The sequence below is a fragment of the Engraulis encrasicolus genome, chromosome 16 (assembly GCF_034702125.1).
Source record: "Engraulis encrasicolus isolate BLACKSEA-1 chromosome 16, IST_EnEncr_1.0, whole genome shotgun sequence".
Lineage (NCBI taxonomy): Eukaryota > Metazoa > Chordata > Actinopteri > Clupeiformes > Engraulidae > Engraulis > Engraulis encrasicolus.
This window is the reverse complement of record NC_085872.1, coordinates 43,536,075-43,552,923: the sequence shown is the minus strand read 5'-3', so window position 1 is coordinate 43,552,923 and position 16,849 is coordinate 43,536,075. Positions and strand designations below refer to the sequence as shown.

General features: G+C 42.9%; 1 protein-coding gene across 2 annotated transcripts in view; it reads right to left on the bottom strand.

Moving 5' to 3' along the window:
* The window catches only part of LOC134465831 (arf-GAP with GTPase, ANK repeat and PH domain-containing protein 3-like), a 125,558-nt gene that overhangs the window by 51,602 nt on the left and 57,107 nt on the right, over positions 1 to 16,849 (bottom strand). For both annotated transcript variants that reach the window (XM_063219722.1, XM_063219721.1), the window contains exon 11: positions 16,449 to 16,620. In XM_063219722.1, coding sequence (XP_063075792.1) covers positions 16,449 to 16,620 — 172 coding nt within the window. The remainder of the gene's footprint in view (positions 1 to 16,448; positions 16,621 to 16,849) is intronic.

Below are 16,849 nucleotides of genomic sequence, written 5' to 3'. Positions count from 1 at the left end.
TTCAGAAATGCACTGAAATAGTGCATACAGTACAAAATCCAACATGGTGTAATATACTGCCCAGAACAAGCATCAAGTACAAAGTCGGAAAATGCAACGTACTATATGATTTACAACAGGGATTCTTAACCTTTTTGACGTTGAGGCCCATTTTTTCCAGTGCACAGCGCCCTGTGGCCCATAGGCTACTAATTTATATTAGGCCCAATATTATATTGTATTATATTATATTATATTATATTATATTATATTATATTATATTATATTATATTTATTTATAAATTATAAATAAATAGGCAATTAATTAAGTATGGTATCACAAGGGATAGAACTGTATTAATGTTAGGCTGATATTAATGTCACTTATTTAATTTCACTCCTTAAATTCACTCAGTTTAGCAAGTCAGAGTCAGTCACACATTTGAATGCCTCTTTGACAGCTCAGAGTTTGTGTGACAACTGAAGAATTCAGATGCAAAACCCCCTAAGTGCCTTTTCAGAAAATAATCTTAATTAATTTGTATTTAATACAAAGCTATCAAAATTGCATATTGTTTTATTTTATTGATGTAATATAACTATTTATATGTATTATCAAGTACATGAATGTAAACCAAACCAACAATGGGGTTCTCTAAAAATATAGAAGTGCAGGTCTTCAGAAATGGAGTTAGGGGGTTTTGCATCTGAACTCTTCAACTCTTGACTTGCGATTTGTACTGAATCAGGACGCTTTTCTGCTGATGTGAAAACGCAACATGAAGAGAAAGAGACGAGAAGAGAAATTCCACAGTCGGTTGGAAAACTTTCCAGTATCAAGCAAAATTCGTGAAAGGACTAATGTGTAGACACTTGGACAAGTATAAGGGATAAAGATTCAGTAACTAGAATTATTTTGAGTAACCGTTGAACACCTAAGTTCTAACAACTAAAACGTGAGGATATTAGGACACAGAGGACGTCACCAAATCAGCTGGAAAGCGGTTGGTAATTTCTCTTTTTCCAAATAGCCTACAACGTGTGTTTCCACCTACTGTAGTTCTTGATGAATCTCCTACTCCCCCGAACAAACAAGGCCGACAGGCGGACAACAGATGCGTCCCTCTATGCCAGTTCCAACCTTTTTCCCCCCCAAAACGCCCCGCTGGCCTCCTCCTAACCTGTCAACGCCCACCCCCCTCTGAGGATGTGCTTTTTGTTTATTGGTCATAGCCTATTGCCCATGGAAACTCCAAATAATGTGGCAGGCAGTGAAATGACGAGACAAAGCTTTATATTTTGCAGTTTAGACTATAATAAGGTCATCATGCCTGGATTTGGAAAAGAAGCATCTAATTTCAAATTTCACATAGATCAAGTGGCTATATTACAAATTACCAGATATTATTAGTACTAGGTTATTTATCAACCTTTAGTAGGCTATCACGCCATTTCAGCGTCATGTGCATGTGGGAAAGAAACTAAACATCGCCAAATAGCCTAATAAATAAATAAAACCGTTTGGGTGAATCATGCGCTATGGGTTCACCCTTTGGATGCATTGTGCGCTTAATTTTCAATGCCAGCTTTTTACCGTCAAGGCACAAAGCAGTGAGCTTCAGTGGCAGAGTTTACCAAATTCATACGACTGCAAACCAATTACGAAGCAAAAGACTCGTTCTGTCCGGTGCTCTCTCTGAGCGCAAGGGAAAACACCTGTGGGGTCCACGCGCCCACCAGCAGAAAACAACTCTCCTTTGCAATATGCCCGAGAACATCAGTAACACAGCGTATGTGAAATGCAAATGGCCCATCTGTCTACTAGTTCGAGAACACTGACTACTCACTGAAACGTAGTGGCAGAATGTTTGCAAACTCACGTTTAGAGGAAGAGCTGTAGCGCTGCTGGTCGCCTGTCAACTTATTACGGTTCCATGTCATGGAGCGTTATGCAATGCTAACGCCCCTCTATCCGAGCACAAACATCTGTGTGAAATACTGCCTGCCGACTTCTAAAGGGCAGATTATAGTTCAGCAACGGCGCCTGTTGCTTACGGTCGCTAACCACTGTTGATGTTATAGATCTGCGCACGAGGTGTCATGTCGTTAGCTACATTTGGCTACATAGCTACAAGGCTACAGTACAGTAGTCAGACTGCAGGCATTGTGCTGTGAGTGCTAAACTGATGTAGTGTTTGTTTGCTACTTACTAATTCAGTCATTGTAGCTTCATTTATTTACACAGACTAGAAAGAAAGTGTTCGTATTCCACAGAATATTGACAGTTTGGCTCTCGTAAACTACCGGAGAACTGTGCCGCCACGAGAAGAAGGAAGTATCGAGACGACCAATCACAGCGTCTTTTCTCTGCGACCTTCGCAACCGTCTGTCGCGTAGTCAGGATTTTTTTGAGGCGCGCGACGACGGTTGCAGAGCCTCTGCGCGGGGGGTGTGGTCGCGCACAGACGGTTGCACAGGCTCTGCAACCGTCAGCGCCAATAAGTATAAATTGGCCTTAACCCCTTAAGACGCGGCTTTATATGTTTGTTGTTACCAGTATGGTAATGACTAGGGATGCACGATGTCAAAAAATTTGGCCGATACCGATATCCGATTATGATATTGCGGTTTTGGCCGATGACCGATATTAACCGATACCAATGTTTTTATTTCTTTTTTTTAAAAAAGAGATGACAATGATACAAACATCTTATTTCCAAAAACACTTTTTAACTCCCTGTGATAATTTGATAAAAAATAGAGACAAAATAGAAGACAAACAGTGAAAGTCATCGTCAAGTCCATTCTTTTAGAACCGTAACATATAAAAAAAACCATCGGCGTTAACATCGGCCCAGTTTTACCCATCAGACCGATGTCCGATGTGTTGAATATCGACCGATATCCGCCGATACCGATACATCTGGCCGATACATCGTGCATCCCTAGTAATGACCAAGTCGTGGTGCATCGCTAAACGGCCTGTGTTGTGTCATAGTATTGTAGTGCTGTGGTAGTAACATTTCAATGTCTATTACAGCGTGCCACTGGAGGTACGGCGCGCATTAAGGGGTTATAATCGTTCATTTCCATTCTGATGAACCAAAATAGCTGCACAACGCGACACTATCAGCCGAAGTGTAGGCCTATCACAAGACCGTGAACATTAAGTGACACTCACAGTGGTGTTGGTGTTGGTGTGCTGTGGAGGAACGAAGTTGACTACCACTGTCCAAACGCAAAACAATGCCGAAAATTGAATGCACCCCTCAGTTGTCTCACAATGCTATCAGCTTAGCCTTGCCGGTTTGGTTTTGACACGCATTCGCTCCAGGCCAAAATGCCTCTCTGCCTCCGCCTTGTGGACACAGGAGGAACAATTGAAGGAATGCGTTTCAGACAGCGTTTCAGACAAGACAGCGTTTCAGACAAGGAATGCGTTTCAGACGGACGGACGGACGGACAGCGGACGGACAGACCCTCTTATAGAGATGCTGGGACGCATCTAAAAAACAGCGGGGTGTGGTCATTGCGTTATGACAGAGTTGAATTTGGGAAAAGGCTCACACTATTCTTACTGCGTCGGAAGCATTTGGGCTTAATAACGCTACTCGTCCGTGCCGTCCCGCGGCCCTGTCTGCCCACTGGTGCGAAACTGAAAGTTCTCTGCAGCCCTGGAGGATGTGCGCGCGGCCCAACTTTGGTCCGCGGCCCTATGGTTAAGAATCCCTGATTTACAACAAGATATTTACAATATTTGCACCACTCATCATTAGATCCCTCTTAAAGGGGTATGCCACTATTTTGGGGCTTAATACAGTTAAAATCGTTGGCTGGGGTTTATAAAGGTGGTAAAGTGTCTTATTTTTCATGTTAAGCGTTGTCTTGCTTTAAGACAAGTTAAAAGAGTGAGTATGTCGCTAAGCTAGTGAAAGTCAATGGCTCACTGTAGCATGTAGCATGCTACACGGATCCATTGACTTTCACTAGCTTAGCGACCATATTTTAACTTGTCTTAAAGCAAGACAACGGCTTACATGAAAAATAAGACACTTTACCACCTTTATAAACCCTGGCCAACGGTTTTAACTGTATTAAGCCCCAAAATAGTGGCATACCCTTTAACCGAGAATTCACTTTTTTTTAACGGAACTGTTCAAATACTCTGAGGATGTCTGTGGACTGGTAGATTTGTATGTAATACGCCAAAATATTCAGAAACATGTAAATATACCATCAGCATTATGTGTTCAAAAATATTTGTTTTAGAAAAAAATAAAATCACTAATAAAATCGTTGCCCTGTCACATTAAAAAACCAGTATATTAATAAATGCATTTAGTGGTTAATGACTTAAAGCCTTATTACTTTGAAAGACCTCATGCATAACCAGCAGACACCGCCACTTCCACCATTTCAACCAGGACTGAGAGGAACGGCTTCTCATTAACATGACAGAGAACGAACCTGTCCGCATGACACAGAGCAAACCTGTCCTTATGTCTGTGTTCAAGCTCTGTGTCCCTACAGTGTGTCATCTCTACGCTCCACTGGCCTCTCTACTCCTCCGTCTCACCTCCTCCTTTCATCCTCGCCCTGTCCCTCTGCTACAACAGGGCCATCACCTTTTCCTGTTCGGCTTCACTTGCTACATGTGTAAAACTCCCCTCCCCTCCCCTCTCTCTCTCTCTCTCCTCCTCCTCCTCTTGCATCCCACTCTCTACGTACGCCTCCCTCCGTGTATCTCTCTCACTGTCTTCCTCAATCTCTCCCCCTCCCCTCCCCTCCCCTCCTCTCTGCTCTCACTCTCCTCCTCTCGCATCCCTCTCTCTACGCACATCTCCCTCCGTGTATCTCTCTCCGTGTCTTCCTCCATCTCTCCCCCTGCCCCTCCCCCTCCATGTCTGCCTCTAATTAGCCCTTAATTAACAAGATACACTCTGAACGGTAATTAGCTCGCCTCATCCCTCTGACTGCCGCCATCCATCTCTCCTGGCGGCGGCTGTTGCTGCTCTCTCCCTGCCTCCCAATCAGGCGGCGTCGTGCCGCGGACACCCGCCCGTCGCCTTTTATTAATTCATGGGCCCGGCTTTACCGTGTGTGGGGCACTTTCTCCTCTACTCTTCACTCCTGCCCCTGGCTCGCCCCCCACACTGCCATCAACACATACACGCACGCACGCACGCGCTAACACACACACACACAGAAACAGACACAGACACACACACGCACGCACGCACGCACGCACGCACGCACGCACGCCGCACACACACACACACACACACACACACACACACACACACACACACACACACACACACACACACACACACACACACACACACACACACACACACACACACACCTATAACCTGCTTCACCTAATCCACCTAAAGCCTATGGTAAAGGATTTATGAGTTCAAACTCGATAAGTGTTTTGAATGGTACCCAGTTTTAATTGCCGTTGCCTCAGCGTGAGACTCAAGCGACTTTGAGTGTCATAGAAAACGCTATATAAAACTTATGTATTATTATCATTATAGGATTCTCTGTCAAACAGCCACAAATCCAGCCAACTGAAAACAGATAAAATGCCAAAATGGTGATTGATGACACATGGATGTCTGATGGGCATGTTTGCCTTTGCATGTTTCCATATACTCCTAGTTAGTGGTTAAACATTACATTCCCCCAACACACACACACACACACACACACACACACACACACACACACACACACACACACACACACACACACACACACACACACACACACACACACACACACACACACACACACACACACGATTCATAACCACAACACACAAACACAAATTAGAATAAAAAATGAAAAGAATTCCATGCACTGTATATGTTTCAAACGATTCCACATAGATAGGAAATACTACCATAATGAATTGCAATGATTTGAATTGCACACCACCAAGCTACTATACCCATTGCACGGTTTTTAGCTGAGTATAAATGGTTTGTAAGTGTGCCAGGGAGACGTACGCGCGCCTGGTGCTGCTGAGCTCCATCCAGAGAATCCTCCTCTGGTTCGACTAATAGGCTACAGAGTGTCTTAATTTCTAACAGGCCAACACACTAAGTGTTTCTCCTCAGGCTGCATCTTACTGCATAATTACAGTATTCCTGCTGGATACGCTCTGAGATCTGATGATATTTATCTAAGGCATAATTACATAAAGGCTTTACTAACTGAGATAAGAAAATAGCATCGTGATAACTTCATTCAAATAAAAGATAAATGAATAAGACATGCACACACGCCCATAAACAACATGCTACAATATAATCTTGAAATGACAAACAATGCAAGCTTATGTCACCTTTCATTTTTTCCCGCTTTTTTCGCTCTCATAATTACTTGAGATTTTTGTCACGAAAGTTAATACTGGCTAATAACCACGAGCGGCCCAGTTAGGTAAACCAAGCAGCGCTCTTGTAAGGATAATGTGTCCCAGCCATTAGCGAGAGTAATAAGTGTGGCAAATTCACATGATCATGTCTAATTAGTATCAGTAATTATCTTGTTGGGCCCGGGAATATTAATCTTTCCTTCCCCACAGGGGTAGGCGCTCAGTCACAGCGAGAGGGGGAGAGAGCCGCGGCGGCGTGCTGTGGAGCGCTTGCTAAATTAGCAACCTCAAATCAGTGCAACAGGGGGAGGGGCAGGGGTGAGCTCCAGCAAAACAACACATTAAACATGAAAAGTGGGGGTGATAGAGGATGAGAGAGAAAGAGAAAGAGAAAGAGAAAAAGAGAGAGAGAGAGAGAGAGAAGAGAGAGGAGAGAAAGGAGAAAGAGAGAGAGGGATATGAGGAGAGCAAGGGGAAAGAAAGAGAGAGAGAGAGATAGAGGGGGTAGGAAGAGAGCAGGGGGAAAAGAGAGAGAGAGAGAGAGAGAGAGAGAGAGAGAGAGAGAGAGAGAGAGAGAGAGAGAGAGAACACTAGAAAGAGTGAGAGGAAGAGCAAAAATGGCAGAAAAAAGGGAAAAAAGGCATTTGTGCAAAATGCTTCTGAGGAACTTCAGAACACAGAATTCCTTCTGAATATATATCAGGTATGTATTTAAGTGTTATCTTCACAACCGAACGTATTAAAGTAATGGCATTTGAGAAGCAAATGTACCAAGTTTGTATCCATAGTAAGGATTAACTATTATATTTTTATCTTTAAGTATAATCACACTATATATATACTTACACCCACACAAGAGGGATGGGTGTAAATAATACAGCATGTTGAGAATCCTATCTGCATATAAGATGCCTCCCACAGACATCGCTAGGCATCAAGTATCACTCATCCCATTCTTGTCAACACCCCGACGATTGAAGGGAGCAGCAGCATCACTTTTTAACATGAAAATGACACTTCTGAAAGCTATTTCACACATGCATGCAACTGTGAAGGCATCTAACATTCAACAATCACAACATCAAGCCAGCCTGCAGAAAAGCAACAAAAGACTGCCAAAGGCAAAGAAAACAATGAGGCCATTAATTTTATGGTTTAACACAAAAAGACTGTGAATCATGCACTGCCTAAGCTCATTTGCTACTATGAATTGCAAAACCCAAGCTTTCTGCAAAAAAAATCCATCTAAAACTTTCACTTTATAATAATACCTTCTAGTTCCTGACAATTGACAAATTAAATGAACAAAATAAAGAATCAGAAAAAGAGCAAATAGCAGTGCATGGCAACTTAACTTGCGTTAAGAATTCTGCAATCATCTCTAATTGTCGAATCTGATGCTAATGATTAATGAATTAAACATGCCTCTGCCAATTAGTCCCTCGAGAACAATTCTGCATAAAAGCTCAGATAATGTAATTACATAGCAGGAATAATCAGCTCCAAGCACGGGGCAGAGTACTGTACAATCTGTCCCCTGCCACTTCTATCGATTGGCAGGACATGCTGAGAGTGACGGCGGAGGTGGGGCAGTAGAACTCGGGCTGCATGGAGCCGCTGGCATAGGGGTGGCACAGTAAAGTAGAGTAGAGTAGAGTAGAGTAGAGTAGAGTAGAGTAGAGTACTTGTATCAATCCTGAGGGGAAATTAAGGTGTCTGACAGCTTACATAGATACATAGATACAAGACATAGACAAAGACTTAACTCACATTATTGCACATTTCAGTAAACATATGGGTCATTCTACGATTCGTGTGCGCTTTTAGGTCCGTGGACTTTATTTGCCAATTCCACTCTTTATTAACTGCATCCAATGTTGTTTTGGACATTAGCACACATGTTTTCCAAATGTCAGATTCAGTCTTCATATTAGCATGTAAAGAAACTTGTTTTGCCCAAGACGATTGCAAATGTTGATTCACAGTAATCATCACAATATGACAAAACTGTCAGAAAGACCATTGTGCTTTCCATTATACATGAAATTTGCCATTTTGTGTGTGTCCATGAAAACTGTGTTAACCGTGTCACGGTCTGAAACCCCCGCCATAAATCAGTAAGGGATTGGTCTTAGGCCATATGAATATGTCATATGTCATGTCATATCCTCTTTGGCAGGATATGGGAAGACTTTTTGGTATGTTTTGATAAGTTTTGGTAAGTTTCTTCCATAATTTAATCCATTCTTTTTCATGTTCCCATAGCGGGAAAATTGCCTGTCAACTGTGTTATCAACATATTCACAAGAATCTGAATTAGAAATCACATGTAGAAAAACACAGATAAAGTATACAAATACATGAATTGATTAAGGTGTTGTGGTGGCATTTCTGAGGTCCTCACTAAGCACAACACCATGAAAATGGCTGAAATGTCAAGCCATGTTACCGTAAATGGTGTTACGCATCAGCTATGACAGTGAGGAGGACTATGTTTTTGCCAATTTATCTCCATATTGATAGACAAACAAACTAAATAATTTGTGTTCTAGGGGATGGGTTTGTCTGCTCTGTTTTTTTCTCCTAAAAAAGTGCAGACTTGTTCCCCTGCACTGTTGACCGTAAAACACGGTTGACTGTTTTACTGAAAGTGTTTTTGTGCTATTGATCCCTTATGTGTTGGAAAAATCCTATGAACAGACACTAGGGATTACCTCTGGAGAGGGAAGTCTTGTGTAAGGAGGGTGACTAAATTCAAATCAGACGTTACAGGGATTTATAATGAAAAATGTGTCAGTCTGTATCATAGTGAATCATAAAATCCTACTTATGAAGCTCAACAATCACATTTTCAATATCAGTTGCACTGATTAATGACAACATTATTGGTAAGGGACATAAGCACTTTCAAACGTATGTTGTTTCAACTCGTAGTATTTTTATATATGTTTGAAATGACATAATATTTGTCCATAACACTGTTGACAAAATAATCAAGCAAATGTTCGCTTTCATAAGAGTATTTATCAAATGATTTAAGATTAAGCTTGGCAATTTGTCTGTTTGGAAACTTAAATGTATACACTATGGAAACATCAAGGTCATTTATTTGAAAAAAATACTGATAATTGACATTTTGCGTTTGCCAAAAGCGCACTGGAAAAGTAGAATGACCCATATAGCAAAATCTGAGTATAGCAAAAAGCCCTACATCAGTTAACATACACACACCCACGCTCTCTCTCTAGCACACACACACACACACACACACACACACACACACACACACACACACACACACACACACACACACACACACAATCTCTCTATCACACACACACAGACACACACAGACACAGACACAGACACACACACACACACACACACACACACACACACACACACACACACACACACACACACACACACACACACACACACACACACACACACACACACACACACACACACACACACACACACACACACAAACACTCAGACCTGCTAAACTGTTCTGTTACAGTGGAACAATGACGACCTTATTGCCAGGCTACGGTATCCAAAAGAGGGACTCTGCAACTGGACAAGGAGCATGACCATATAAATAATGAGTGGGTGTAGTGGTAAAACTGCCAAAAAGTTTGGCAACAAGCACTAACATATCGTACGTCATAGAGACTATCATCAATGCTTTTGCAAACTGCTGGACCACGTGTCCAGCGTCAAATTTTTTAAACGACTTAAAGGTTTTTTTATTTTTTATAAACACACAGTTTGATAATATGAGACATATTGATACAATACAAGTACAGGTCTGATATGGAAAACAAACAAAGGATTGGATATCAGGGACAGGCCATCAGAGCACCTGCTGACTAACATGAAGTGACAATTGCATTAAAAAGCCTCAAATTCCCAAACTATGTGCAAGTAGTAGTAATTGTCCAGTTAGACATAGGAATAACTGACATGGTTATTCTACGTTAATCAAATTACACTGAGTTGATAGGAGCTTTGGCTTATTTATTACTGTCTACATTTAACTGCTTCTAAAAAAAAATGAAAAAAAATCTTGAACAAAATCCAAAATGCATGGCTCACGATCATAGTATCTAGGATGTCTGTTGATTACCTAGACTATGTATCTTCCAAATCCAATGGTTTGTGGTCATTTTTACCTCCGCCAAGGAGGTTATGTTTTCTGTAGTGTTGTTTTGTCTGTCCCTTTGTTTGTCTGTCTGTCAGCAGGATAACTAATGGATGGATTCTGTGGAGTTGTTGGAAATGATTATTCACACTTGCAAGATATAGGGCGAATTTTGACATTCCGGTTTCTAACAAAAAAAACAGTCTGAAAGGCTGAAAGACTTAAAATGAAAAAATAGGGTGCTACCCCATGGCCTTGGCGGAGGCTTGCACCGAGCGGAAATGTCTGAAACCTAGTTGTCATGTCTTTGAAACACAGTAGTGTCAGCTTTAAATTGATTAAACAATTCCATACAACCATTTCCAAACAACAAAACAACAGTCCTCAAACCTTGGCAAAAATATTACCAAAGTGATCACACATCTGTTCACAAATGTGCCACCGATTACAATCTATTATAATTGTATTTTATCTGTGTATGTGTAGGTGATTAAACACAAGACACACACACACACACAGGCATGCACACACACATGCACATACATGCACACACACACACACACACACACACACACACACACACACACACACACACACAGACACACCTGCATGTGAGCGAGCGGTGCAGGAGCTATGATAGGAGTGCTAAGTGGAGGCGATGGATTAGCGGGGACCAGTGTCAGCGAGCGTCTCATTCCTCTGGCTGCCACCGCCACTGCCACCCCCAGCCCAGTCCCAGTCTCAGTCTCAACTCCCCCTCCCCTCCCCTCTGAAGGTTGATGAGCCATGCCGAGGCCTGACCCTTCTGTGGAGATGCTGCCATTAGATACAAGTAGGGTGATAATGAGGGCTACGTGGTAATGTGAGGCCGGGGCCACACGGCACTGCACTGCACTGCTCTGCACCGCGCGATGCGGCGTGAGCTGAGGATGGAGAAGCGCAAATGTTTATAAGGGGCTTTTATGCCTTTATTTGACAGGACAGTGTGAGATGGAGACAGGGAGCGAGTGGGACAGAGAGACGGGGGAGGATCGGGAAATGACCCCAGCCGGACTCGAACCGGAGTGCCCGTGGGCATGCAAGCCCAAATGTGGGGGGGCTTAGCGCGCTGCGCCACAGCGCCCCCGAGGATGGAGAAGCTCAATCTGATGTGGTGGCCCCTCGCTCCCTGAAGCCCAATCCTCTAAATTTCCATTCTCATGTTGTGTAAAATCATACTTTTAACAACTCTATTTTCACATATTTTCAGGGGAAAACACCTGAATGCCCAACAATATAGGATCTCTAACATCTGGAGGGGGCCCTTTCTTGTTGTCTGGCCCAGGGGCCCATGGAGTCATGATCCGTCCCTGCAGATATGGCTCTCCATTCTCTCTCAATCAACCACGATATTTGTCCTTTCTTTTTTTTCTTTTTCTCTCATTCACAGACATACACAGTTACATAGACTGATTTCAACACCAAATTTGAATTCAAGCTTTTTCGTCATTTCAGAAATTCTGTTAGGTGCATTGACCAGGCTATAAACTTCACTGTCCAATCATGCCAAGTTAAACTAATTGCTACTGGTGGTCAAATAACTAGGGAGGAAACCGTCATGTAAATAACACAACTGGGGACAGCGAAGCAATACTCTCAAGAGCTAAACTCCTGCTGCATACCTGAGAGAAATCACCAGCCAGTACCACCCACCCACCCAACCACCCACCCACACCCACACACACACACACACACACCCACACCCACACCCACACCCGCACGCGTCTCCAGCAAGGCGTTTCGGCGAGGCCTCACCCATCCTGTGCAGACGGCTCTGATTAAAAGTGATGGGGAGGACCATTAATGCAGGGGCATTGTGGGATCTGTCGCAGAGTGACACAACTGGATGCGCGCCTGCCGAATGATCATATTTAAAACGGTTCCACTGAGTACTTAGCAGAGGGATTACATCAAGGCCCGTGTAGACAGACTCTTTTACTCACAGACACATGCACTCATTCATTTGCTTTCTTTTTTTTTGCTGCCTCCCTCCCTTCCCTGCCCCTCTCTCTCTCTCTCTTTTTCTCTCTCTGTCTCTCTCTCCCTCCCTCCATCACCCCCTCCCTCTGTTCTCTTTCTTCTGTCTGTACAAGCAATCATAATGGTCTTTAGGAAGAGAGAAGGAGAGAGAGAGAGAGAGAGAGAGAGAGAGAGAGAGAGAGAGAGAGAGAGAGAGAGAGAGAGAGAGAGAGAGAGAGAGAGAGAGAGAGAGAGAGTGTGTGTTGGGAGGGTGGAGATGGGTGGTGGTGGTTGGGAATGGATGAATTACTGGCATAGGGAAAAGATAGAGCTGGGCGACGGCCGCTGTGAATGAAAAATTACCCCTTTGTTCGCTCTCATCAATTGCATGCCTAATGAAATCAAAATCAGATTGCATAATCAAGTGCAGGCCCTCTACTCGGCAGGCACCCGCTGTGATTTGAAACCTTTTCTCTCTGGAGTGGAAATTAACACAATTTTCCCCTGGCGAGGCTCTCTGATATGGTGACGAGAGGGCCTGGGGGGGTTTGGGAAGGAGGGTAGGGGAGGGTGGTTTCAGGCTAAGCATCGTCCGCAGAAGAATAAGTCCACTTCTGATCACAGAGAGAGAGAGAGAGAGAGAGACAGCGGAAGCAGCTTGAGCTGCAATTGCACAGGGCTCAACAGACGACTGCGTCTGAGGGAAAGGGTGAATTGTAATAAAATACACACACATACGTACTAATATTATTCAAACGACATTGAGAGAGTTTCATTGACCAGGTCAGGAGGAGCAACAGCGATGAGAGCTCTGATTAGCAACCTGTGTGAATCCAGATGAAGTCTATGCGGAAATGACCAACGCTAATAATAGCTATAGAGGTAAAGCTTTCTGTACTTCTTGTAATACAGAGGCTTTTACTCTTCATGTAAATTGGCTTGTTTTTCAATGCTTGGAATTACATTCACACATATGCCAGAAACTAACCTTGTCAGATTCTATGGCCCATATATTTAGGTCAAACCACTCTAATTATGAATACAGTACTCCATAACTGCTAGCAAATCACTCTCAGTATACTAGTCAAACCAAATTTGTTCCACTGTACATTCCATAGACTCCATTATTAATTTCTTTCTCAGAGATTGAAAACATTTTTTTTTCTTGTTAAAATGAAATGAATGTGTGAAACTATGCGATTTGGAAACAGATAGAGAACGGAAAGCAGGCAAAAATGACTTATGAGATTGAGATATTAACCACTCCTAAAATATGAAAGAGAAAACAACTTTTGATATGCTAAAATAGATCATTTCTTTCTCGGCCCATTGAAATGGATAGGTATCATAGCACTAATATGACCCAAAGCGATAAAGTTAAGATCTGGATCTAAATCTAGATCACCTACACCAAACATAGATCAGCAAAAGCTGAGTATGTATCCGCTCATCCCTCTGCCCACTTCTCTCCATTCCAACCTGCAACCTCTCCTCCTCCTCGTGAAGGTTAATGATTTATCAGTGCCACAGCATCTTCCAACCTCTGCACCCCCTGGCGATGCTCCGGCCCTCACCTTAAAGGATTTATCCGGAGTTGGAACAAATTTGCCTGTTTTTTGCATGTTTGGGATGAAATACAGTCACTCTAGAGCAAAATCAAGGCAAAAGGATGCGTTTTGAGAAAGTTTGATAATATCACGTTACCCTCGTTAGCCATATCAGCTATGCAATATGAAAGATGCGGGCATCGTTTTTCGGCGGTTACACACATTTCAAAAACACAACATTTTAAAGTCTTGCACAGCTCAAAACAACGTCACACTTACCTCGTAATATGTTGAGGGTATCCACACATAAACCGAAGTGTCCAAAGTCCTTCATGTATTCTTGAAAGGTCTGCAGAATGTATTTTATGAAGCTACTACCTTGAGAACAACTATTTGACACTAAAGCCCACCAAGTAGATTGCCGAGTGCGTCGCACCATCAGCTATGATTATTTCCATAGCGAGTAACCACAGCTGATGGTGCGACGCACTCGGCAATCTACTTGGTGGGCTTTAGTGTCAAATAGTTGTCTTGATCGTTATTTAGATATTCTCAAGGTAGTAGCTTCACAAAACACATTCTGCAGACCTTTCAAGAATACATGAAGGACTTTGAACACTTCGGTTTATGTGTGGATACCCTCAACATATTACGAGGTAAGTGTGACGTTGTTTTGAGCTGTGCAAGACTTTAAAATGTTGTGTTTTTGAAATGTGTGTAACCGCCGAAAAACGATGCCCGCATCTTTCATATTGCATAGCTGATATGGCTAACGAGGCTAACGTGATATTATCAAACTTTCTCAAAACGCATCCTTTTGCCTTGATTTTGCTCTAGAGTGACTGTATTTCATCCCAAACATGCAAAAAACAGGCAAATTTGTTCCAACTCCGGATAAATCCTTTAACCCCTGTCTCAATATGCCCCCTCTCATCTTGACTAATTAACCCCTTTATACCTGGAGACCTGGAGGAGATGAATGGGGTCCAACACAACACCCCCCCCCCCTCTGGTAAACTACAGTATGAGTTGCTTTTGCTTTGCCAGAGATGTGGAGCATACATGTATAGTGTGTCCTGCATCCTATTCTATAGACACTGCCAATGCCTGCAGGGTCCCAATGGGCCGGGAATGCTGATTTGTATTAATTACTGTTAATTACTCTTAATCCTCCTGCCTAAATCCAATTAGTGGCTGCTCTCTGCCCAGGCCCCCTTGTGTAAAACTGCTGTGACATACATAGCGGCCACATTTCTATTTCCAGACACATGAAGGACCAGGTTGATACTTGTTTGACACTCATTTGCTCCAAGTCCACCTTTTGCCGAGGCACAAGCATGAAAACTGGGTTGATGTGCACTTTCCTAGTGAAAGCTCTTATACATTTTTTTTTAAATTACTATTTGTTCATGCCCCTTTTCAATTGTCACACATGTTTATGGTATTTCATTCCGATGGTGTATTTCTCAGAGATACTGGGAAGTGCTGGAACTTTTGGAGTGAGAAGTCTGCACATTATTCTATGACAGAACTCCATTCCGACAATGGAGATCTACTGCGGGCTCTCTACAAAACAGTCTACAATCTTCACACTCAACAATCAGATACTCCAGTCTACAACCTTCTTTCTCATATGATAAGTGCCGTCAAATATTTTTCTGTGAATTATTCCATGAATGTGTTGAGAAAATAACACTACTACTTCCCATGAGCCACCTTACGAGTAACAGTGGACAACCCTGCCGTGGCTCAAATGGTAGGGCACTGCACTGTCACGCCGGGAACCCAGGTGGGGGTTCCGGCCCAAGGTCATTTCCCGGTCCTCCACCGTCTCCAGAGAGAGTAGAGAGAGAGAGGTTCCATTGGCCCATTGTTTCCTGGTTCTATTATGGCCCCCCTTAGGCAGACCTAGGCAGACCTAAGGACTGTTCTATTCAATGCTAGGAGCATTATGACACGGCCCTTTAGGCAGACCGGAACCTGGTCGCGTTAGGTGCCCATAGAAACCTATTATGTTGGCATATCTCTATACTTAAAGAATCTCTGCCGTCTCTCTCTCCCCCTCACTTCCTGTCATCTCTCAGTCCAATCAAAAATAAATGAAGACCTCTTTTCCAAAACGCTATATCCACAATGTTTGACTTTTTGCATTTTAATATTGGAGTTGACTGTTAAGAAGTCCTATCATCTATGTGTGAATTATTGGCATTCAAATGTTTTGAGAACATAATTTTTAAACCTCTATAAAATTCATTTTGCAATGCAATTCAATGGAATGCCCAATACAAAAATGTTTCCCAACATTCTATAAAATGGATATATCTCATTTTGGAAAAGAGCTCTTCAAATATATAATCCCCGCCCCCCCAAAAAAGAGTTAGGGTAGACTTACCAGTGGTGCCGACCCCTAGCTGCAGGGTGCTGCGGTCTTTGGCCATGCCATTGGTCTTGGGGCTGGCTGTGGGCACTACCGTGGTGACAGCGCGTGGAGGCCTCTTCCCCGGCACCTTTACTGTGGTCCTCAACAGGTCGATCTCCTTCCCATGCACATTCTGCATGTAGTCCTGCACCATATAGAAATAAATAACACTGATGAGTGTTATGCTTTGCAGAGCATTTGATGACTGCCTAAAGCAGAGGTGTCAATCAAACCTCAAATTCCCAGTGGGCCAAAATCTAAATCTAGGCTGAAGTGGTAGGCCGAATTCAATATTCATTCAAAAATTCCCTGAAATTGAATTAGTCTGGGCCCACTCATAATTCTCGTGATGCACAAAATCTTGCCTTCAAGTC